This window comes from Xiphias gladius, chromosome 17, assembly GCF_016859285.1.
Source record: "Xiphias gladius isolate SHS-SW01 ecotype Sanya breed wild chromosome 17, ASM1685928v1, whole genome shotgun sequence".
Classification (NCBI taxonomy): Eukaryota; Metazoa; Chordata; class Actinopteri; order Istiophoriformes; family Xiphiidae; genus Xiphias; species Xiphias gladius.
In genome coordinates, this window is record NC_053416.1 from 4540644 (window position 1) to 4564456 (window position 23813).

At 40.4% G+C, this 23813-nt stretch overlaps 1 protein-coding gene across 3 annotated transcripts in view; it reads left to right on the plus strand.

Moving 5' to 3' along the window:
- The window catches only part of tmem132e (transmembrane protein 132E), a 352924-nt gene extending 331720 nt beyond the window's left edge, over window positions 1–21204 (plus strand). For all 3 annotated transcript variants that reach the window (XM_040151520.1, XM_040151519.1, XM_040151518.1), the window contains 2 exons: window positions 11600–11794; window positions 16697–21204. In XM_040151520.1, the coding sequence (XP_040007454.1) occupies window positions 11600–11794; window positions 16697–17770 (1269 nt within the window). In that variant the 3' untranslated portion in view covers window positions 17771–21204. The remainder of the gene's footprint in view (window positions 1–11599; window positions 11795–16696) is intronic.
- Window positions 21205–23813: the final 2609 nt, after the last annotated feature.

Sequence of the window (23813 nt, forward strand, 5' to 3'; positions counted from 1 at the left end):
TTTTCGATGCCTTGCTTCAAAGATAATGTATTTTCATTACAACACGGGTTTTATTTCCATAGTTTTGGTGACCATTTTTTTCTGTTATGATAACATTGTACTCAGCAAAATATATCGCTGATATTTAGGACCACTGTGACACATATGCAGCAATGTCCGACTGGGCAAGAATCATGAGCCCTCAAACCGTCAGGCAGGTTGTAAACAAGTCAACAGTTTATCCAGATTATTTAAAGAGAGCACTCCTCAAATGTGTGTAATAGTCCCTCATCACATAGGAAACCTCTGTGTATACCCAAACACAGTAATTACGGTTGAACCCTGAAGAGGGTCGATGAGCTGTGGTGGATGGTTGCAGCAGTCAGTTTGGGTCGTAATTTAACTATTCATCTCTATTTTCTTTTCCAAATAAGTTTAGCTCACTGGGGGGGGTTGTTTAAAACTTGTCTGATGGTTTTATTGCTTGTGTTCCTCGCCCCATTTAACTTCACCAATTAACTTGGTCAGTACAATGATGTAATTAACTTCGGCAATGATGGCCCAATCTGTGAATATTACACTGGAATTGTAACAAACAAGATTTATCCTTGAAGTTTTTGCAGTATTTTCACAATCATGTAACTGTTTATCCTCTTTCACGTTCTTTTTGAAGTTTTGTCTGTGTCTATTACAAAAACAAAAACCTCCTGGCCTTTTCGTAAGTGTATGCTACTGTTGATGTCCACGTCTCTCAAGAGACAGAGCTCCCCGACATAAAATGCATATAAATGCATCAGCCGAGACTGGTTCAGAAGTCCTTATAAAGGAAACGGCAAAAGTTATGACTCCTGCACAGTGATTTACCGATCCTTCTCTGGTCATTTATGGGGGACTGGGGGATCTAACGGTTGGTGAGAGTTTTGATCACCATGAAAGATCACAGTTTCAGCCTGTCAGGAGAAAGAATAGTTGCCTGATGGATGTCTCGGAGGATGGAGAAATAGGGAAGAAAGATATAAGTTGCCAATCCATCATTTTAAATGAGCAATGGATCATGCGTAATCTGCTGAAGGGTATGAATAATTATACATCAATTTATCACCAGACGTAACTTGCCACATTGACTCATAGCTATTGTGAATAAATAAATAAATAAATAAATAATCTTCAGAAATTCTTTGTAAAACTAATTTCGTTCGATTGCAGTGATCTAGAAATAAATAAATGGGTCTTCCATCAGGTGGCCACTCAGGCTCCCTTTTTCTTTAAGCGAATTACATGATGATCACCTTGTCAGGCATCATTTAAGCACTATCCAAATCAGAGGAAAGGGACAAACGACCTATGTGGTCACTTAGGTCGGAGGACTTGTTGCATCACTGGATAAGTGAAAATTTTGACCCGCTGGTGGTCCTGCTGGTGGCTAAAGTCAGCGTGATTCACCCCTCTGCACACCATGAATGTCTGTACAAAATTTCATGGCAGTCCCACCCAATTGTTGTTGAGATATTTCAGTCTGGACCGAAGTGGTGGAAGCCATGCCCATAACATTGCTAGTAAAATTAGCGAAGTGTTTTATGTGTCCTCACAAGTGGAGGTCATTCCTCATTTACTCAGTTATATGTCATATGTCACTTCATGATGTTGAGGTGAAATGATCAATGGTCACTGAGACCAAGCTGAAACTACAGGTGCCTCCTGCACCTGAATATCAGTCCCTCTAGGTGTGAATGCGTGATGAAAGGTGCGAGGCAACTTTTAAAAAAAACCGCCAAATGTCTCATTTTAAAACACCATGAAAGGAAATAGAAATTAGATCTCTGCTGACTCACTTTTCATTCAGCATGAATGATTGATGGCTAACGAAACTCAAATTACAAAGAAGTTAAAAGATCCAGTTCAGAGCATATTTTACAATGAACATTGAAATTGTTATGCTGATTTTCTGAAAAATGAACAATATACAGTACATCTCAACAATGGTCCTCTTTCAGTCTGTCAGAGGATTTGAATTAGTCTTTGAGTCTTGGGAGACTGATTCAAATTGTCCACCACCTCATGAATATGAATGAAGAGAAGGAGCAGCTTTTGTGCATTTAGTGCAATATTCCAGACATTTGATCCCTTTGTTTTTGGAAGGAAGGTTGATGATTATTGCATGAATCTAGTATTTCTATGTTAAATTATACAGGTCTGTTTAATGGGAAGACACAACTGAGAGTGAAGTTGCCAGGTCTTAATTATGCTACAAAAAGTATGTTTATACCATGTGATTAGGGGGCAGAATCATTCCTTTTTGAGAATTCACCAAACCTGATGGGAGTTGGGCGTTTAATCCAGAGGATTACTGAACAATAGCTGCTACTCAAAATGAAAAGCCAGACTTGGGCAAAATTCACTGTTAGTCCTCGGATCCGAGCTTATTTAATTAATATCTGCAAACATGCAATCATCTTCCAAAGAAATACAGCAGAACAGAAATAGAATCAGGTCTAATCTATAGAATCTTAAATCTCACAGGAAAACTATACTTCACTATATACTGTATTCTGTGTAAACAGTATAGTATGTAGCTCAACAGTGTGATCCTTGGTTAAATGTTAATTTCACTGGAGGATTTAAATGGATTTCATGGAGAAATTGTGTCACTCAAAGGGAAAAAAAATAGGAGCTGGTGTTTTGTTTAGTAAATATGCAGTACAGCAACTTCCACCCGTAACATAGGCCTATCGCAGTTATATAATTCAGTCTTTTACTTTGTGTATACCATGGTCCAGCTGTTCAAATAAAATCTTGATGTATTTTTCCAGAGGTGAGAAGGCAACGACTGCATTGAAAAGTCGATTCGCGCTCTTCACAGCCTCACCAAATGATAAATTCGACATCCAAATCTTCCCTGTATTGAAGTAGTCCGGGAGGCACAGGTCTTATATTATACACGGTGGGGTCCAAAACCTTCAAAAAAGGCCTCTTCTGTAAATATGTACACGATGTGGCTCTTGCAGGCCTGTGGCTGAAAATATATACAAGAGCATATCATTTTATGTAACTGTAAACAAAGTCCCACATCACAACCTCTATCCCAAGATGTCAAACACACGAGAGCAATGTCTCACGGCCCAGGACATTTTCCACAGTTCATTCCCTTTCTTTCTAGCTCTCTATACTTTGATCTGTCCAATTAAAAAAAAAAAAAAAAGTAATTTTATTGGAGTCACTAGCAGGAGCAGTAGGCAGACTGCTCTGTTGCAAGTCTCTGCAACTGTCAAGGGAACCCCCTGCCTTGCAGGGGGCTGCAGAGGTTTATTTTGTAGCTGCTTCACCCTCTTACAAATGCGGGAAGCTGTGTAATTGCCTGAAAGTTTACGGGACGGTAAAAGTTGAAAGTGAGGGTCATGTTTTCATTTTTCGCCATGTTTCGAGAGGTATTACATTTGCATTTCATCAGTTCATCCTCTCGGAAGAGGAGCACTTTGTATTTTGCGCAAACAAGCATAAAGAAGCGGGAACCATCTCAGTGCTCATCAGTGTTAATTACACTGATGGAGAGCATAATGAAAAATGCCCATCATTTCTACAAAATGAAGTCTAGAGCTTGTAGAACTCAAAGTGTAACCAGACTAAATTGATCTGTCACTTAAGTCCACAAATATGGATCAAGGTTCAATTTTCCAAAGCTCTTCTGCTGAATTGTATTAACTGATTCTGTCTTTTACATGCTGCATACTGTATGTGTGCTACTTAATCCATTTAATGAAACGTTATACAAAAACCGGGGACAAAGCCTTCAAGGTGAACTCTTTTTATATTTTTGAATTGTGAATATAGTTTACTATGGTATATAAAAGTATATATAGATATCCAAAATATCTATTTTTACAGGATGCACAAGGAACTCATATGACTTTTCTCTTTTTTATTTCTATTTATTTATATCTGTGTGTTTTTTTGTTTTTGTTTTTTTTTCTATTTTCTTATTTCAACACCAAGAGAATTTCCAGCTGGATGAAGCAGTGTGTACATTTCTTAAAAACAAAGATAAAACTACACTACGCATCTTCTCACTGCGGTGGTCCCAAAGGCCTGCGAGAAAAAACATTCGGAATTTCCGACAAGAAAGAGGAACTTTCACTGTGCCGGGTCCATATAATGTCAAATTCTGTTTGGCAAGATTTCCCACCAGTCTCCTAATCAGACACAGACATTATTTTTTGGGCATACAGAGTGAATCTAGTGTCTCAATTAGAGGAAACGACGTGCTCTCACTGCTGCTCGACTTTGTGATTTACATTTGCTTTTACATAAAATCTCGCAGAGTGCAACATTAACTTTTAACCAGCAAGAGCCTCTTTTAGTGTAATCAAGCATAATGAAAGTCTAGCTGAAGGTTTTTCGATTTCCCCTCTGCAGATCCCTGCATTATCACCTTTAGTCAAATAGCACGTAGCTTTCAACGCAAAGACTGTTAAGTATAAAAGAAAAGGTATTAATGGTCCCTTCTTCAGGTCTCTTTAGAGTGGAGCTCACTCGAACTGATATGTGTACTTTCCTGGAGATGTGTTGCCTGAAAGGCGACTTGTTTTCCTCGGGGATGTTTCTGCTACAGCAGACTGTATAAGGTGCCCATGAAATCTATAGCTCGCATGCATGAATCTTCTGCTGATCTTCTGTTGCACGGTGCAAAAGTGTGATTTACTGAATGCAAGGTTTGAGAAGAGAAGCACAGGGTGTAGTAGGGGGAGAAGATAATGTAGTGGGAGGAAAGTATTATGCACAAGCATTAGTGAGCACTCACCCGTGTTTAAAGAAGAAACTCTGCTGGGCGGTGTCAGTCCGCTGCTTGCATTCATCACCGAATCCTCTGTTTGCTCTAAACATCAGAGCAATGGTGCCTCGGCTTCCCGTGAAGGCCACCAACACGACGTGCACGCTCAGCCACACACAGCCGTACGCTCAGCGGCGACGGACAGAGGAGCTTCCCAGCTGAAGAACGTGTAAAGTGTAACTACTTTCGTGCTTCACTTCCCTTTCCCCCCTGCCTGCGGCACCGCTGACAAATTCAACTGGCGGCTGGGCTCGAAGGGGGCTACACGACCACAGCTGACCTCTCCGCGCTGGCAGGGAGAAATGCAGATGACGGACACGGAACACATTCATCATTCATTATTTGGAACAGCTACGAATCAATATTCATCCCAGACTGTTAAATTTCCTCAAAATAGCTCTGTTTACTCTCGGGCAAGGGGTGTTGACTTTTCATATATTAATTTTCACACCCCATCGGGAGTAGAGAAATCAAGAGTAACTCAGTTGAAGATTAGGTTGTTTCTTTCACCAGCTTTGACCCTGCCCCATTAGAACTTTAAATCCAGCCTACCGCAAGATTCGAATAGTTAATGAAACTGGCCTGCGTGCTGAAGGTAACACGAAACAGCTTTTTTCCTAAAAGCAAAGTAAAGCGCTGGTCCCATTTACAGGGATATATTTTAAATATAAATAAGGCCCTGGTGAGTGTTTAAGAAATTAAGAAGGGCTGCAGGGCACAATTAGCAGGGTTTGCAGGTGGGAAGCCAGTGAGGGTTTATGTTTGGTCATAGTGTCTGCATGGTGGGGGGGTGGGTAGTCATTTCAGAGGATGATGATGTTAACCTCCTGCATGTTACGCCCTCCCAGTAAAGCCGACCGCTGGCCGGTTTAAAAGAACCGGCATGGCTCCCCTCACCCTCGCCTGGCTGACAACAGAGATAGGAGTGACGAGAACTGTAGCGTGCGGAGAAATAACCAACTAAAGTCAATAATAAACACCGTAAACGAAATGAAATATAATAATACAGTTTAAATAAATTGAGAAGTACATCCTGAAATTTCAATTAAAATCAAGTTTTGCCAATCACTTAAATGCCCAAAACAAATTGCGTGAAGCTGACAAAATATAACATCCATGTCAGGATGTTGCCATGGTAATCCTGCTCATGTCCAGCCATATTTGTCCTGACAAATCACTGTACGATTGGACATATTTTCAGCAATGCTAGCGGCATTGCCAACTCCATTAGAGTCTAAGGGGTGGCAATGCCGGTCTCTTGCTGCAATACTTTGGTATTTGTTGGACTGAAACATCTCGACAGCCGCCGGATGGATTGCCATGACATTTTGTACAGACGTTCATGGTCCCAAGAGGATGAAGCCTAACTACTTTAACGACATTAACATTTTCCTCAGGATGAGTTGTTGATCCTTCATTGTTTTCATCTAGCACCACCATTAGGTAAATGTTATGTGTGTGCGCCACTTTGGTTTACGACCAATACTTCCAAAACTAATGACATCCCGATCAGTCTACTGTGCTTTGTGTTCAGTACATATGGTGTCAACCCCTAAAAAATCAAATGGCTAGATCCTTCTTCTAAAGATACCACGGTGCACAGATGTTTAACAATCACATTTTCTACACCAGTAGACCAGGAATACAGTGCAACCACAATATCCTGTATGCTCAATATGGAGTCCATATCTCTTGCTTTTTTATGTAGTTACTACGGTGATGTTATCAGTCATTAAAGCACCCATACATTGGCTTCAACACGTCCCAGAGGGTTCTGTGGGGATTTTCCACAGACATTGCGGTAAAATTAGGAAATCAGTGACTGTGGTTATAGTAAATGAGGCAATCTGAGGAAAACTAAAAACCAAATTGCTGCACTTCAACAGCAAATACACCCTGGAATACATCACAAACATCATAAATTGATTGCAGTCGGGGAGAAAATCTTTCTCCTGGGTTTTCATTTTTAATCTGACAAAAGCTTGTTTGAAGCTTAATTTCCTTCTGCAAGTGCCGGCAGTGCTCTACCCCTAATATCATTCTAAAAACAGAAGAATGCATCAGTGCCAATAAAATAAATAATAAACTTTGACATTGTTTGTCTCTGTTTGTGTTCGGCTCGTCCAAAGTTTTATAGACAGACTAATCAGTTTGTGATCTTGACTGAAGCATCTACAACTCATATTTGTGCCAATTAATAATAACTTTAAAGCTGACAGCTTCAACTTACTTAAATGGCAAAACTATCATCAGTCACATCAGCTACCCAAACTATTTTCAGCCTCAAACAATAAAAATTGATTTGTAACTAAATACAAACTCTTACATCATGTTGACTAAACTCACCTTCAGTAAAAGTGTTAAGTTTATTTCATCTGCACATAAGAAAAGTAAGAGCAGAGTTGTTCAAGTGAAACCATCCTCTGTAGGTGATGACTGAACTTAGAGCTTAAATACAAGGTCAATACCCGAAAGACATTCACTTTTTGTGCATAAAGAGACACTAGGTCCTACAAGACATGGTCTGACCATGAAGATAACTTTGTAATCACAGGTAGTAGTGCGGCTCGGTTACACCTGCAGTGCATTGTAAAATTGCTTAAATGGGGAATGTCTGGAAGTGCTAAGTCAAGGGCAACTGGGCTTGCTTGAGATTCTGGAAGAAGTTTTGCGTCTCATCCAAAAGGCCTCTTGTCAGTTCTGAAGAATTGAACCATAAACTTATCTGAAGAAGCCGTTTGGGTCTGGATGACTGACGATCTTCACAGACGTAAATTTTGGTGTGACCGTTCCACAACCTTAACCTTAAGGTTAATGTTTCAACTCTGACCACACCCAACATAACTGCTGGGTGACCACACCCTGGGGGCAAATCTGTATCACTGCGGTACGCTGGGAACCTCAACCAGCGGACATGGTATGAATATCACTGGCTACCACTCTCGTCCCAAAATGTGCGCTTGGCTTTTTATCGATTTAAAATATGTTCTTTCTGTTATTTCATGCTTCTATTATGCTTCTATAATTGTGTCTGTTTTATCTCAGAAATTAAAAAGGTTGTGTTCAGGTAGATTTGAAGAAAAGAATGTATAGACAAGTATAACATACATAAAACGGGTTCATGTGATTTTTTTGGGGGGGGGGACTACGTGTGCCAACTCAAGCAACAAAAATAGCAGAAACTGGGGAAGGTTCAAGCATCGATATCATACTTGTACTGCAGCACCTGATTTGTAATGACAAAGGGATTTTTATAGATATCTTTGAAATAGGACACATGACAGCTCGGGAATACGTTTCTACACAATATGATGTGTCTCCAGCATGGATCATAACCCCGAACAAGATTAGTTTCTGTGATTACATTTTTTAGTTTATACAATCAATGTACAATGTGGTGAATCGTGTTTTGACATTTGTACATAGTCGCCAATATTGATTTTAATTGTGTTGGATTTTCTTTTTAGTCACTTTAATTGGCCTGCGAAAATATCAGCCGCAGTTTAATGCAACGTGAAATAGCAAAAAATCAATTGCAAGCAACTAGTTTTCACTGGCGGAGGTGTACGCCGTCTGACCTCAACAGGATTTATGTGTGGACACGTTTTTACACAGAAACTTTGATCAGGACACATTCTTTTCCCGTCACTATCCATAAAAAGACTTGTGCTTTTCACCTTATATTAATTCCCCTGTTAAACTAGTCTTGAAATAAAAGCTTCTACAATCAAGGCTAATGTAAAAATTTGAGTTGTAGCAGTAGAAAAAGCTCCTGTAGCGCGAGAGCTTCGTCATGCAACTGCAAGTTGTCCTTCTGAAAGGAGGACAACTTGTGTGTGTGTGTGTGTGTGTGTGTGTGCGCGCGCCCTTGTTTGTCAATTTCAGACTAAAGACCAGTTAATTGGGGACAACTTGTCCAGCCGGGGTCAAAAGCCGTGTCCCCAATTGGGAAAAAGGTGGTTTTTGGGTCTGTGGTTGTGGTTGTGGTTGGGGTTAGGGTAAGTCTCCAGGAATTGAAGGCAAGTCTGTGTAATGTCCCCAAAAGTGATCAAGGTCAGCGTGCGGGTTTGTGTGTGCTTGCATGCGTACATGTCTGTGTGATGCCCAATGAACCATAACTCTCCTTTCTGGTATATTAATTCATCAAATCCAAACAAAGTGCGTACTGAAGTGGAACCTGATTGCAGAATGTTGTTGTGTTTCTTTTTAGCCGCTGTGGGTTTACCAGCATGGAGGATTTCCTTATATTTCTTTATAAAATTTTCAACAGTAGTTTTATAACTTTAGATCATTTCACTTTGATGAATATATTATAACCGGACAGCCGTACAGTACACACGGTGTAGTGAGCGGGGATATAAAGTATAAAGCAAAATATCAAGGGCAGAGGAGACGAGGTGCTGCAGGAGAGACACATCGACACAGTGCCACTGAAAGGCTTTCGCACAGGTACGCAAATGCCACTGAAAATAAGGAATGAAGGTATAGATGAAGGTGAGGATCTAATTCTGAAGTGGAGAATAGAGATATGAGTTTTATTATCAGGTCCAAGAACCCCACCAGGAAGAAGCTATTTCTGTGGGTATGTGCCTCCATGACATGCTGGCGTTTTAAATGTTTTAAATGTTTTAAATGGAGTTCCCAGGACAGGGCCCAAAACACAATGAGAACAACCTACGCAAGTTCCGTATCACGAACGAACACGGTGAGATTCGGTCAGGAGCTCTGGAAAAAACTAAAAAAGACAAACTTGAGTTAAGAATGTTTCATCTCAGGCACAATTCAAGAATTCCAGGTACCTAATTTGGAGGAGCCCCTCTCCGGCAACCGCCGCACTGTTGAAAATAAATAAACATGAAACGATCAGGGCTTAAGAGCCCTTCGGAAAGAAGCTTAAATGCCTCACAGAACACGCTTCCTCTGTTGGTTAAGATTTTATGTGTTTGGTTTTTCCTGTGAACGGCTTGTGTCGTCATAAGAGCGGAGACATTGTGAGAATTTGATCGATCGATTACTTAATGGAGTTTTCCCTGAAATTCTAAATCGAGGCAACAAAGAGGCCGCAGAGTTGTGCACACTGACGAAATAATGCATCAGGGAAAACATTTTTTCAACACGGCAAGGGTGCACAGGCAGAGAAGAAGAGCGGGCACGTATAGAATAGGTGTGGTGACTGTGAAAGTTCTTGAACTAGTAGTCTGACAAAATCTTAACCGAGCAAACTATATCACCGATAAGGACCGTGTGGGGCTGTTGAAAGGTCCCAAAAAAAAAAAAAAGCTTTTTAGTGAACCTTGAGTTAAGATTATTCTGTCAAATTTAGCGAAATATTTGCTTAACAGCAACTGGAGCCTTGAAAAATACCACCGTTGCTTAAAAATATCTGGCAGAAAATGAATGAACATTCTACGCAAAGTCAGGGTGCAATGCAGGCCAGTTGTATTCAGCTTCTTCTGTTAACATATCTATGCCATCGTCTGATACTTTATGTACAACCCCAGCCCTCCACGCAGATTATTACATAAAGGAAATAATAGAAAAAATGTAGTCTGTCATGGAGACTTCCCTTACTAAAGAGAGTACAAGCTACAGGCGCTGTAAGAAAAAGAGATCTCCACACGCTGTGTGTGCGTGTGTAGGTTGGGAATGTGCGTGTGTGTGTGTGTGTGTGTGTGTTTATGAGGGAAGGTTTATGATTTGTAGCACAACAGAAATCATATTGTATTGAGACCAAATTAGTAAAACCAGACACCTGCGGATGCATCTGTTTCCGCGCATGATTTGGTTTAAGCCTTTCCATGACAAATTGCACTGCACCAAAATTAAGTGACACATAGTTCCGAGCCAAAGGCAGCGCAAAAAAAAAAAAAAAAAAAAAAAGAAAACTGATCAAAACACGGACAGCATGCGAGAAGCGGTCAGCTCCTTCCCCTCGCATCCCTCTGGTGAAGAGCAATGCCATTTTAATCACAATTCCCCTTTGAAGTGTTAGCATGCTGCCTGTTTGAATAGAGATCTTCAAAACAAGAACAGCAGGTCACGTCAAATTACAAATCAGGCAAATTTAAGGCTTCTGGGTAATGTCTGTCTGGAAGCGGGACTTGAGGATGAAGGATGCGGTTGGCTCGCTGTTTCAAGGTTTCCTGTGATGATTGGAGAAGCTTGTCAGAACAGCCAACCCTTCGCTGCTCTAGCATTACACAGTTTTTGACGACAGCTTATTAAATGCTCGATACGAGGGTGGAAAAGATTTCCCCCATTTGGCGCTAAGGACAAGGCCGCTGCTTGGCTGAACGGCTCTTTGGTTTGTTGGAGTCCCTCGTGACCTCTGGTTGCAATTGCAAAACGAAAGAAGGATATTTTAAAAGTGCTCAAAGGGTGCAGAGGCCTGCCAAAAAAGCCTGGGATTACTTGAAGAGGTGAGACCAGCTTTAAATGGTTTCGCTGTGCCACGTGGTGACACTTAGACGGGCACAAGCTTTGAAACCATGCCGTGACTGTTTCGGATTCTGCCTTGTTGTCTGGTTGCTGAAGGGTTCCGTCTGGAGTGGGGCTTTTTTTTTTTTTTATATTTTTTTGCCTCGTTTGTTTTTTACTATGATAGACAGAGAGGCATTGACATGTGGATTCAAGGCGCACCGGAACAAACAAGTGTACGAAGCACTTTAATGCAAAATTGGCTTGTCATGGGTTTATGAGCTTCAGGAAGACAACAAAACTTTTGTCATTTCTGTTCTTAAACGGAGTCCCTCTGTCAGGTAAAGAGCCAATAAGAGAGCATCTTCTTCTCTGCAGGTGGAGTCTCCGCTGGCGGTGGATGCGGTGCTGGGGGAGTCTGAATTCTCAGTCACAGACGACAAGGTTTCAATCACAGAGCTGCGGGTTCACGCCATTTCAGGCCTGACCCTGTCACTGCAGCCCAGCCCCGGCAACAGCCACACCATGGTAGCCAAGGCAACCGGCCTCCAGACGCTCACGGCTCCCAAACAGGTACAGCATGATTTATCACACAGTGCAGAGAAAAGAAATTACCATTATATTATATTGTATTGTATATATTATATTATATTATATTATATTATATTATATTATATTATATTATATTATATTATATTATATTATATTATATTATATTATATTATATTATATTATATTATATTATATTATATTATATTGTTATATTATATTATATTGTTATATTATGTGGTATTATATTGTTATATTATAATATATGTGCTCAGTCATGTTGTGTGGACTAAAATATGTTGTCACAGTCACATTATGGGTACTCACCTCCGAAAAGCTTGTCAACACACAACCCTACATTTATTAACAGCTGCAGAGTTGCCAGGGGGCGGTTGGGGTGGATGGCAGGTGTACAGAGTGCACAAGTGTCACACCAGAGACCGAGGGGTTCGCATCCACAGTCTTGTCTGTGGTTAGGTTTGGGCAACGAAAGCACTTTGGTCAAGGTTAGGGAAAGCTGGTGGTTTTGGTTAAATGTCAACAAACATGTTGTGTCTGAAGCGACTGCGAACCTTTTCTGTATTAAACCAGACCATGATCATTCCCTGACTGCGAACCAAGTGTGAGAGTCTAAACATAACCATAAAAAGTGTAAATATGCTGTAGTCACTCCAAGTGGATAATCTACTGCAAGATCAGGTATTTTGGTGGAAAACAAATTTATAGTCTGTGAACTAGCTGGATTTGTTCCCCAATTACATGCCGAGGCATTTGTTCCCTGAAAAAATTCCCACACTAAAAAAGAACAAAAACAGTCAGACTCTACCTATCCAAAGCTGCCTGACATATATTACAGTGCTTTTTAGTCTGCAAAACGGACTACAGTATAATAATAATAAAATCATATAAATGAAATATGCAGGTGGCACCACATACTACATATGTGGTGGCTACATATTTATGAAGGCCGTGTGTGTGCACTTACAGTAGAGCAAATAAAGAGGTAAATAACAAGCATTCGCGCTTCTTCCATGTTAACATATTGTTGAAAATATCTAAATGCGGAGGTGGAAACCTAAGTAAAAACATCCAGGCTGCTCCATTACACTAGAAGGTTCCACCTCTTTGAGGACTAGCTGAAAGTTACCCGGCTTATGTTTACTATTGTGGGTTCTACCTGAGTAAATATAAATGTAAATATAAATGTCCCTTTTCTAATTAGTTAGTCCAAAACAACACACATAGCAGATTTTTTTTTGAATCTTTGCTGGATCAATATTCAATTGCAACTGAATCAAATCTGCGTTGAACTGTAGTGTATCATATCGCTACAAATCCATCTGTATCGTTTTTATATCAGATCACCGACTAAGTATTTAGATATGCCTTGAATCATCTGAGAGGGATGGATAGACACCTAAACGTGACGCTACTAACCTCTACGTGCATTTAAATGTGGCAGCGGAACGGTCAGTCCAATACTACAGCAAGTGCCGCCGTGCTGTAGCATCACGGCTAAGAAAGCCCTTATTCCTTACTAACACTTAATACTGTGTTTCCTTATTTCTTTCTCCAGAGTGGTAAAACTAAGTTTATTTGCAAATCCCCTTCAGTGGCTCTGTCAACAAGTCGGCAGTATTTGCGTTTCTCAGTAATAAAATTATTTTTGAGCTAAATTCTTTGAAGCTCCGGCCAGTTTTGTTAGCAAGGACGCGAGATAAAGGCAGCTGCCGTGAACTAATAAGTATCATTGGTGCTGTTTTATTACAACCACCATATTAGCTAAGCCTGGCAAAACACTTCTAATGCATCGAAATACATTTCCCAAAATGGATTTTATTGCTCAAATGAGAAGCGAGAACACGGCTGGCTGGGGGAAAAAAAAATCTGAAAATCTTCATACAGCAGTAAGGATCTGTGCGGTTCTCAGCAAAGAATTAATTGGGAGCCCTGCTTAACCTAAGGAGAAGTGTGTGTATATGTGTGCCTGAGTTCTTCTCCTGCTTTGCCCTTTCATTGGCCTGCACGTTGCTAAAAATGCAACGACAACCACATCAGGCATCAGTGAGAGAGAAGCGAGCATTAAATTCCAATTTTTCTTGCTTTCCGCTTCTTGGCCACCTTGAAATTTAATTATTGTAATGTATTGTCCTAAGTGCTCTCCAAGGCCGGGCCATAAAAGGCAGTCAATTCCTCTGCCGGCAAAGCTCTCAGAGGAGTACTGGAGCTATTTCAAGCCATTTGATTCTGTTTCACTGGAAAACTTTCTAAATGTCCTCTATTACTCTAGAAATGAATCAAACACATAAACTCTGGATAGGTAGAGTTAGAAAAATCAAGGTCTCTTTGCATTATTCTCTTTTTCCCCTTGACAAAGTTCAAGCAGAACTAAGAGCTTCACTATCTGAGGGTTCATCATAAACCCTTTCTGTTGCCATGACTTAATTCACTGTTATCGCTTAAATGAGCAATTTAGTCAGGTGTTTCTGAAACTGAATAGTATTATTACTTTTCAAGTTGATACAGATGTCCCAGTACAATATTTCCAAGGGATTGTTTTCCTGCATATGCATATTTTATAGTCCAAGCTGTTTATGTTCAATTTACATTCACATAGGGTATATTCCCTGTTGCCATAAAGCACAAATCAGAGAAAGTGAGGAAATCAAGGATAGGAAATATCATCCAAATGCACATTAGTTTATGGAAATACACAGATTACATTAATTGTAGAAATTGTCTGCCAAAGGTATAGGAGGTTACATGCATAATTTAATATTGACTTATTGCGGAAATCTCTCTGGGTCTCATCCGGTCTTTGATGCCACTGTCGCCTTTTTCAACTAAAAAGCAGCTCTTTTTAACAATGCTTAACCAAGACTAAACAAAAATCACATCCTCTACATCCATAGCTTTCCTGCGTTGGATCAGCATAGAAAAGCTGGTGCAATTGTTTTGTCGGTGTCAAAACACCCACACGTTATCAGCCTTTTCGTAGCAGAGTCGGCCCATAAAAACAGATATGCCACATCCAATGTATTATTCAAATGATCCGCATCAAAGGCTGCCTTCATTCTGTCAAGCTAAGATGATAGGGGTTTGGCTCCTGGTGGAATACCATTGCAACAAAGTAGTCTTCTCCCGAACTGGACCAAAGGGATTTTTGCCCTGAAATAACTGGGCGTGCAACTGCTCCTTGCGGAAGAAAAAAAAAAAGAAAGCCAAAACCTGTCGGACTCTTTTTTAGAAAGAAAATTTTCCCTTTTTGTCAGCTCTGCTAATGGTTGGTTGCTGACGTTCAAGCAAGCTGTGAATAAAGGGGACTGTCAAATGCTACCTTGATTACATGGACACCAGTGTTGCAGTTTACGCTGTGGCAGATGAATGTTGTCAGATAACCACCATGCAGGAATTGAGGCATTTTATCCGGTTTCACTACAGGAGAGTATAAACACTGAAAAGTGATAGAAAATACAAAATGAGAAGATCACACACCGCAAACAAGAAGAGACAGACTAGAGCTCATCATTCGAAGCACACGCTACTGCGTGACGAGCCTTATCGGTGTGTGCTGCAGAGCGGAGCTGTGTTGTAGCCTTCAGGACAACGCAGTCATTCCTGCCACCCCTTCCTCCTCGGTTCCCTGAAAGTGGTTTGCTGGTGTGCACATCAGAGGCAGGCCGTCTGTGTGCGTATCAAGGCTTGCACTGAGCGCGGGGTACTGCGGATGTTCACAAACGCTCTGGAGATTTAGGGATTGGCGCAAGTCCAGAACTTCAAAGGCTCAGTTGGGAACAGATATTCACGGTCAATGCCATGAAAGAAAGGGATCTGAACCATTGAAATATTCTTTGGAGAGATATAAACACACGGCAGAGCCAAAGCTTTTAGACTGTTTTTTTGTTTTTTTTGTTTTTTTTTTATACTTTGATATTAATGGAACTTGTTTACTTGCAGAAATTATGGAACATAAATGTTCAAAAGTTTTAAAGCTACTACAGTATATATAACTTGGAGAAAGAACTGTATTGATTTCACCTTCCCCACCTTTATTCCCCTCATGGATCAGCTTCAAACCAAGCAGTTGTCTCTCATCTTGATAGGTTTGACACTATTATAAGTGCTTAAAATCCAAGGGTATGTCTTTGCTGCAGCACTACTGGTATACCTACAGTACGTTCGAAGACATAAGAACCTGTTTGTCATAAGGACGCATAATGTTCTCCATTACTTTTTTGGACACACAAATTGGGGATTTCTTTTCTGTAATTAGGTGCATCGCTAGACGTCGTCCATCTTGACCCAAACACAAACAGTGCTACTTATTATTATTCTGCTGTTGGACCTTCCCTTGTTTATAGATGTTAATAATTGGCTGTGGACAGACACCCGCTTGAGTTTCTGTTGTGATATTAATTCCATTAATACCAGTACCGAATACGATTTCTGAGGCGAGGGAGACGAGGAATTTAGCGTTATTATTTGTGAGCATGCAGGTCCCACTAACATTGACCTTAATAGAAAGAAAGACATTTCTAATATTTGCAAGATGTCTAAGCTGTAACATACAGTTTTCAGGTGATCTGCCAAACCCGCTGTAGATTCGTGATATGCCAGTTTTTTTTTTTGTGGCATATCTGGCACTCAACTTTTCGGGGGTAACGCATAATGAATAATGTTTGATTACTACTTTTTATTGAATTAATAATTACTATAAAAAGAACTTTTATAAAAGCTGCAAAGCTTTGAGGCTTTCGGGTCAGCCCTACTAACAACCATGCAAACATCTGCGAGGATTTACAGTGAGATCAGGGAAGTTAATGCATTTTTTGTCACAATGCATTTTTATTTTGGTTTTGATGAAAACAAAAGTTATTCTCTAGTGCTAAAGCCATCTAAACTTTATTTCTCTCTTTTGTCTGACAGGAGGCCAGTTTGTCTGTCTGGATGCTTTTCAGTGACAACACAGCTGCCACTCTGACTTACTTTGATCCCAAGGACTACAACCTTAATGCTTCCACACTGGATGACAAAGTTGTGTCAGTATCCCAGGAGCCTCAGCAACGCTGGCCCGTGGTGGTGGCAGAAGGGGAGGGATCTGGCGAGATGGTACGTTTAGAAATGACTATCTGTGAGGCCTGCCAGAAGACCAAACGCAAAAGCGTCATTGCATCTGCTGGGGTTTATGTCAAGGTCCGCTTTGGCCCAGAGGAAGACTCTGAGGAAGAGGCAACCACAGAGGGCGAAATTGAGCTGGCACCTGTCACCAGACGTCCAATCATTGATCCGAACATCAATGGAAGAATTTATGAGACATCTAATGAGCAGCCAGCTAGTGTTCCCATTGATTACACTAATTTCCCTACTATTAGCAACCACGAGCAACCAACTGAGAGTGATGAAGAGGAGGAAGACGACGAATTTGTGCATTCGCCTCGCAACATGACCGACCTTGAGATAGGCATGTATGCTTTACTGGGAGTCTTCTGCCTGGCCATCTTAGTCTTTCTCATCAACTGCATAGTCTTTGTGCTTAAATACCGCCATAAGCGGATCCCACCTGAGGGTCAGGCCAACATGGACCATTCCCATCACTGGGTGTTCCTGGGAAATGGCCAGCCACTTAGGGCCCAGTGTGATCTGTCACCACAGCAGGTAGAAAGTCCCAGTAACCCTTTGGAGGGCGTACAGACTTGCTGTCATGGGGACCACCACAGCAGTGGCAGTTCCCAGACTAGCGTTCAAAGCCAGGTACATGGGCGGGGTGACGGCAGCTCCGGCGGCTCTACAAAGGAGAACGGCGAGGAGGCCAGTTCACCCACCTCCAAGCGCAAGAGAGTCAAGTTTACCACCTTTACCACCCTTCCCACAGAGGAGCTGCCCTACAACTCCATCCCCATTGCAGATGAAGAGGACATTCAGTGGGTTTGCCAGGATATGGGCTTTCAAGACCCAGAGGAACTGCATGATTACATGCGCAGAATAAAAGAAATAGCCTGAGATAAGAGGTGCAGTGTCAAGCACTGCCCTCAGCTTTCTAAAGAAACTTTCCTTTCTATTTTTCTCTTTTTCACCTAAGTGAAAGATAATTTTTCACGGACTAAAGGCCAGCTGTTGTTTTGGTTAGGGTTTGTTCCATTTAGTTTGCACAGTGCTGTAATCTCATACACGTTCACACAGAAGAGAATGCCAGGAAGCCAAAGACTTGACCAGAGGATCTCAATCACAAGAGAAATCTGTAAATTGTGGCTTCGGGAAATATGTTTCACTGGGAAGCTGAGCCATGGCCAGATGTGAGAGCTGCTCCAGCCCTCTTAATTTCAGGATCTGATTCTAGAGAAAGCCTGATATGGACGGGATTGTAGAGGAGGTATGATTTTGGCTGTGTTTTCTGGCTCAGTGGGACTCTGCAGTACTGTACCTACTCCAAACTAAAGAGGCCTTTGATGAACAAAAAACTGTCAAAGACTCTCATGAAAGTTGTATCAAAAAAATCATTTTGTTTTTGCCAAAGTAGAAAAAGCGTTCTTTTTAATGGCAAAACGTGTTTCATTGTTGTTCTTGGTGCAGCACACTCACGATTTGTACTCATGTTCATTCCTTACATTTTTCTACATTTCATAGGTAGTCAAAAGCAGTGCCCTACTCCTAGCCCTCCTGGTCCTGAAAAAATCTAATGCCTTATCAAAATGGTCACAGTTCACTTCTTAAATCAGTCAACATACACATTGTTTTCTCACTATGGCTAGAGGCAGTGTAGTATGCGCAACTATGTAAAATACTACGACTGATCTTGAGCATACGGTATAAATAGAAAAGAGCTTGTGTATTGTGAGAATCTCTAACAGTGTTTGCATGGAAGGGGATCTTGGGGCACAATCAGCAACATTTTCCAAATTTGTAAATGTTTGTATTGTAATTATATAATCATTCATGCACATTACAGTAAGTATGTTATCATGCATTACACGCATGCCATGTCAGGCCTACATGCAGACATTCCTCTCCAGTATATGTATATATCGTATCGAGCCAGAGCCACCTCCGGCACGTACGTTCAACATGTTACTTACTCCGAGCTAGGGAGTGGGAAGCCGGTTGACGTCTTGAAAATTTTATAGTCTTGTGGTGAGTAGAAGGTTCCCGTCACTAATGTCTTGACAGAGCTGTAGGTTTTTAACAAACTGGTATCACATTCGATTGTTGAACATGGGGATCTGCTATGCATCGGAATTGTAACAGATCGAATCTTTTGATGATTTATTTCCCTTACTCGAGCTCCAACTGGCCTCCAGCCTTTGGGAAAATAAAAAATGTATCATGTACTAGATGGAAACATTATCACTGAAGGCAAGATCCTCTAAACTCTGCAGGAAATGTCATCTACCCGTAAAGAAGATTACTGAATAAATGATTGATTTTGCCTCATCATTTAAATCATGGTCATCCCATGTTGTCATGCTGTTTTTCAAAGACACTGTGTTGTGTATGTAGTCCCTATTTTGTTTTAATCTATTCTAGTGAACCCTCACCCCGGGGGTCGCAGATTTGCTTTGTCTGAACTATATGGACAGGGCCAGAGACAAATAGCTCGTTCTAGTAAAGAAAACTTGTGGTGCTGCTAGAGGCACATGAGCTGTGTAGTTGCCATGGGTGTGGTTGAAAGAACAAGTTGAAGTATCTGAGGATGCTGATTGGCTTCATCGGCAATTCAGCGTAATTGAAAACAGCACAGCCAGTGGATGTGCAGGTTTTTTTGTGCGGAAGTGTTCATTGCTGTGTTGAGCTTTTAAGGTTTATTGACGACTCTACACTAAAAAAAAAAACAGAAAAAAGGAAAGATCTGGCAGGTTTAGAAAGAGCATAAAATATCTCATGTGAGATTTCAACCAAAACATTGCGAGGCAGCCAGACTCATAGTAACTGAGAGCATGATGAAAGCAGAGTTAATAGTATTTTTAATTGCAGTTGCCCTGTTAGCGTAGAGTATGCTTTTTTAGTACTAGAGTGGATGACTGGAGATGACTATTGGAGGCTGATGTTATTCCCGCTCTGATCTCACATAAAACAAGTTGTTTTCAGGACTAATGAAGCAACGATGAGATAAAATCAGTTTCCGTGTAACTTTCCTTTAATTCTCTACTGCATCTAAGGGCTTGGATTTTTATTTAATGCTAACTGACTGACTGATTTTGGTGATCCTATTAGAAAATTGATTACTACTTACTTGCTCCCTCTGTGGTGATAATGAGCATAAGCCGTTTCACTCAAAATGTACATTTTGTTGCCACCCTACCTGCATTTCAGCCCCAACAGCCTTATTAAAGACCCAATCCAGAATTGCTCTCCCTGTGGCAGTGCTGTTCTACAAATACCAGCTTGAACTGGGACAAAAACGCAGAATTTAAGTTTTTATATTTACTTAGAAAATTTGTTTCCTGAGCTCCTCATTCATCGACCGACTACAGTATATGTGAAAGCCAAACACAATTGTTAAATGTGATGTGAAGATGGAAGTGGTTTCCGTACACCAACATTGTAAATACTGGAGCAAAACAGGCTTTACTTTTTCACTACTATAAAAGTTGCCATGAGATTATTTTCCATCAGTAAACGATACCTGTCAGTATTCTACATGTATATAGATCCCATTTGATATATTGATAAATCCTGGATTGGGACTTTAAGGATTTGGTTTACTGCATGCCCTCTCTATGTTCCATGTGGTTGAAATGAATAATGCCCTGATACTACTGTATAATAATATCAACTCTGTGTTAACATCTAAAAAAGAGATGAGACATTTATTTTGACAGTCCAAGCCCGTCCTTCAGCCACAGCATCAACATGATCCGCCATGAAACTGAGAAAAGTAGCAGCCAGCTGGAAGCGTTTCACTTTTAACTTTGAATGATGGTGTCTCAGGATGAATGTAAGATTCCTAACTAAAGCTGGCTGTTTTGTGTTTTACGTTAATGTTGTCAACCAAATCTGGTGACATTACTATAACAGATTAAGTATCTAATAGCAGCTTCGCACCCTGTTTTGTTACAATTTCCAACTTTTCCTCACACAGTATGTAAATATGTTGCACATTACATGATACATCTCAAAAACATTTTATTTTTTGATCATTTTTACATCCTACTTCCAGTTCCTCTGTGAATTTTGTCTTTTTGTAATGCTGCTTTGGTAACGGTGGATATATTGGTCATTTTGTGTATTCTTCAAGCTGCTAATAGAAACTTAGTCTTCTTACAACATGTAATTGAAGATCGTGACTTGTATTTTCCTGCCCCCCCCATGGAAAACTGTGCACGATGTGTGCGACTCAGTTGGCTGTGCCAAGTAACCACCACACTGACTATAATATGTTAATGTACAGAGCACTGTTAAATTTCCTGTAATCTCTTGAAAACAAACCCTTGTATTTTCCCGTTATATGTAAAGTACTAAAGAAAATGCAATACAGAAATGATTTGTCACTTTTTTTTAACTTCATTTACTAGTGTTGAAGACATAATAAGAATGGGAATGTTTAAAGTATTTTTCAAACCTTTTTTGTGCTTCGGCATGAGGTCTACTAGGTGCGAGCGGAGATTTTACTGGGGATTCAGTCTCAGTAGCCTCATATAGGAAATAGGAAGGAACACTCTGACCTTGAAGGAGTTTGGCTCATTGGGCACTTAATATCTCACAAGAGGATTGGTACAAAACTCTCAAACATGTTTGATTTATAGACTGTATGAATGTAATGGTTATATACATCTGCAATTTACGTCCTGTTTATACACTTCCACTCGTTCACAGACATTTAAATAACAAACCTATATTACTATTTGGATTGCTGACAGATTCAGTGAAGAAGATGTCAAGACAAAAGAGGAGGTTGATTACGTAAGAGTATTTTATTCCCCTTGAATTTTAACTTTGCAGTATGTAGCTCACATCTTACACCTTCGCCCGGGCACGTGTCCCTGCCAGGGTTGATACAGATCCTGGCTTGAGTCCTATAGCGTTTGAAGTCCATGGATCACTGCTGTTCACCCCTTGCTGTGATGAGTCTGAAGGCCCTCCCATCATATTCACTGGCAAAATCCTGCAGTGGCATAAATATCCTGCAGAGCAATGGGTATACAGGCCTGCTGTATTGCATTTCTACTCATCCAGCTGCTCCTGTCCACAAAATGCATACTTGGGGCTGTTTATTTGAAGTCTGGAGTGTTTACTCTTTTAGTTCACTACATTCGGGCAGCTGAGATCAAAGTCTTTTGAACTCAGGTAAGGCACACAGGTCGTTAGAAGAGAGTAAGTAGGTCCATGGGACTAAGGGGACAGATGCTGGCTTCTGATAGCCAATGGCAAAGACTTTCGTTGACCAGATTTCAGCCAGTTCCGCGCAAAACCAGAGAGATTTGTCTTCACCAACTCGGTGGAGGTAATGTCAAAGACATATGGAGATTCATGTGAAAGAATGGAATTCAAATGATAGAAGAATACAAGAAGTTATTCCTTGTGTTTTTTGGCTTACTATTGCATACAAACCAAAACGTTAGGTCCACATGTTAGGTCTTTATAAGGGCTCAAATTCAGCATCTTCAAAAGTGAGCAGTTAATCTCTGGGCAAAATTCAGTTTTACTAAAAGAAACTGTCTAAGTGGATGCTGATCTGACAAACTTTAATTGTTATATCAGTGATACAGGAAATATTACAGGACAAGTATTTTTCTTTTTGTCATTCTCTCATTTGCATTGGCACTCGTGTTGAGGTCTATAAATGTAATACAACATTACCATAACGGATTCAAAAGGCCTCTTACAAAGAGTAAACACACTCTTACAAAAATACAGCACAGCCTGCAAGGTGCTGCCAAGTTGTATCCATTTGCATGTTTGAGTGCCGAGGGGTGGGGGGGGTCCGTGCTCTGTGAGCTGCAGCTTTACCACTGTAGCTCCTGTAGGGCAGCTACCATAAGCCTCCTCCATACAGTACCGGGCAGTAAAGTCCCGTATTAAACTGCTGCCCCTTGCTGCATCTCTTGTTTTTCTAATCGAAATTAAATATGACGATATAAAAAGAATAGGCACAAGTATCCCTACTAGTAGTATCCTGTGATCATAGCAAATCTTTACACACCCTCCACAATATGTAAAGGCTACAATGCGTCACTATAGATTCATATCTCCATGAAGATTCATGCAACCCTCAACTATAATCAAAGCTACTCAAACAGATACAATTTAAAGGCACGAGAAGGTTCAAACGGAATTTGATTTCATTTTCGCATCCAACAAAACAAAACCAACAAAACATACAGGAGCTGTTTTAACTAAGGCAAACAAAAACTAATAGTTTATTGCAAACAAAAAATATTATATATATATATATATACTATATTTTTCTCATGGTCAACAAATCTTACGAAAAGACAACGAATTGATCCCACTAAGAAATATGGCCTCTGTAGCAAAAAAAGTGATACGTCTTATTTCTCGCCACCCTATAGTTATATTTTGGTCCAAAAATGATCAAACACCGCACCCTTTCAGTAAAGGAACATGTCACATGTTCCTTTATTATGATGAATATGGGCACTGTAGTTAATTTTGAGTCGACCCGTCATAAACCGTAGCGTTAGGGAAATACTCAATAGCAAATCCACAGCTGAAAATAGTCCCCAATAAATATATTATTTACTGTTGTTTAACGTTTACTGACAACTACAGTTCCCAGCTGTTTTTAAGGAAAATTATTTAACCTTTTTTAAATAATGAAGCTGTATAATTATGACCTGTTTTTAATTATTTACCTCTTTAGTGGGAACCAATAAGGCTTAAGGCTGCGCGCCACCGATAGGGTAGTGAAGTCAGAAATTATTGAGACAGTCTAAAGCATTGTTGGCTTTGTAATTCTCATGGGATATATTGACAGTAAAAAAATATATATAATATCACCAGTCTTGTGTTTTAAGAAATAACTGAAATATCTTTGGAGTCATAACTAGACATGTATTAATAGCATCGGTCCCTGCACAGATACAGC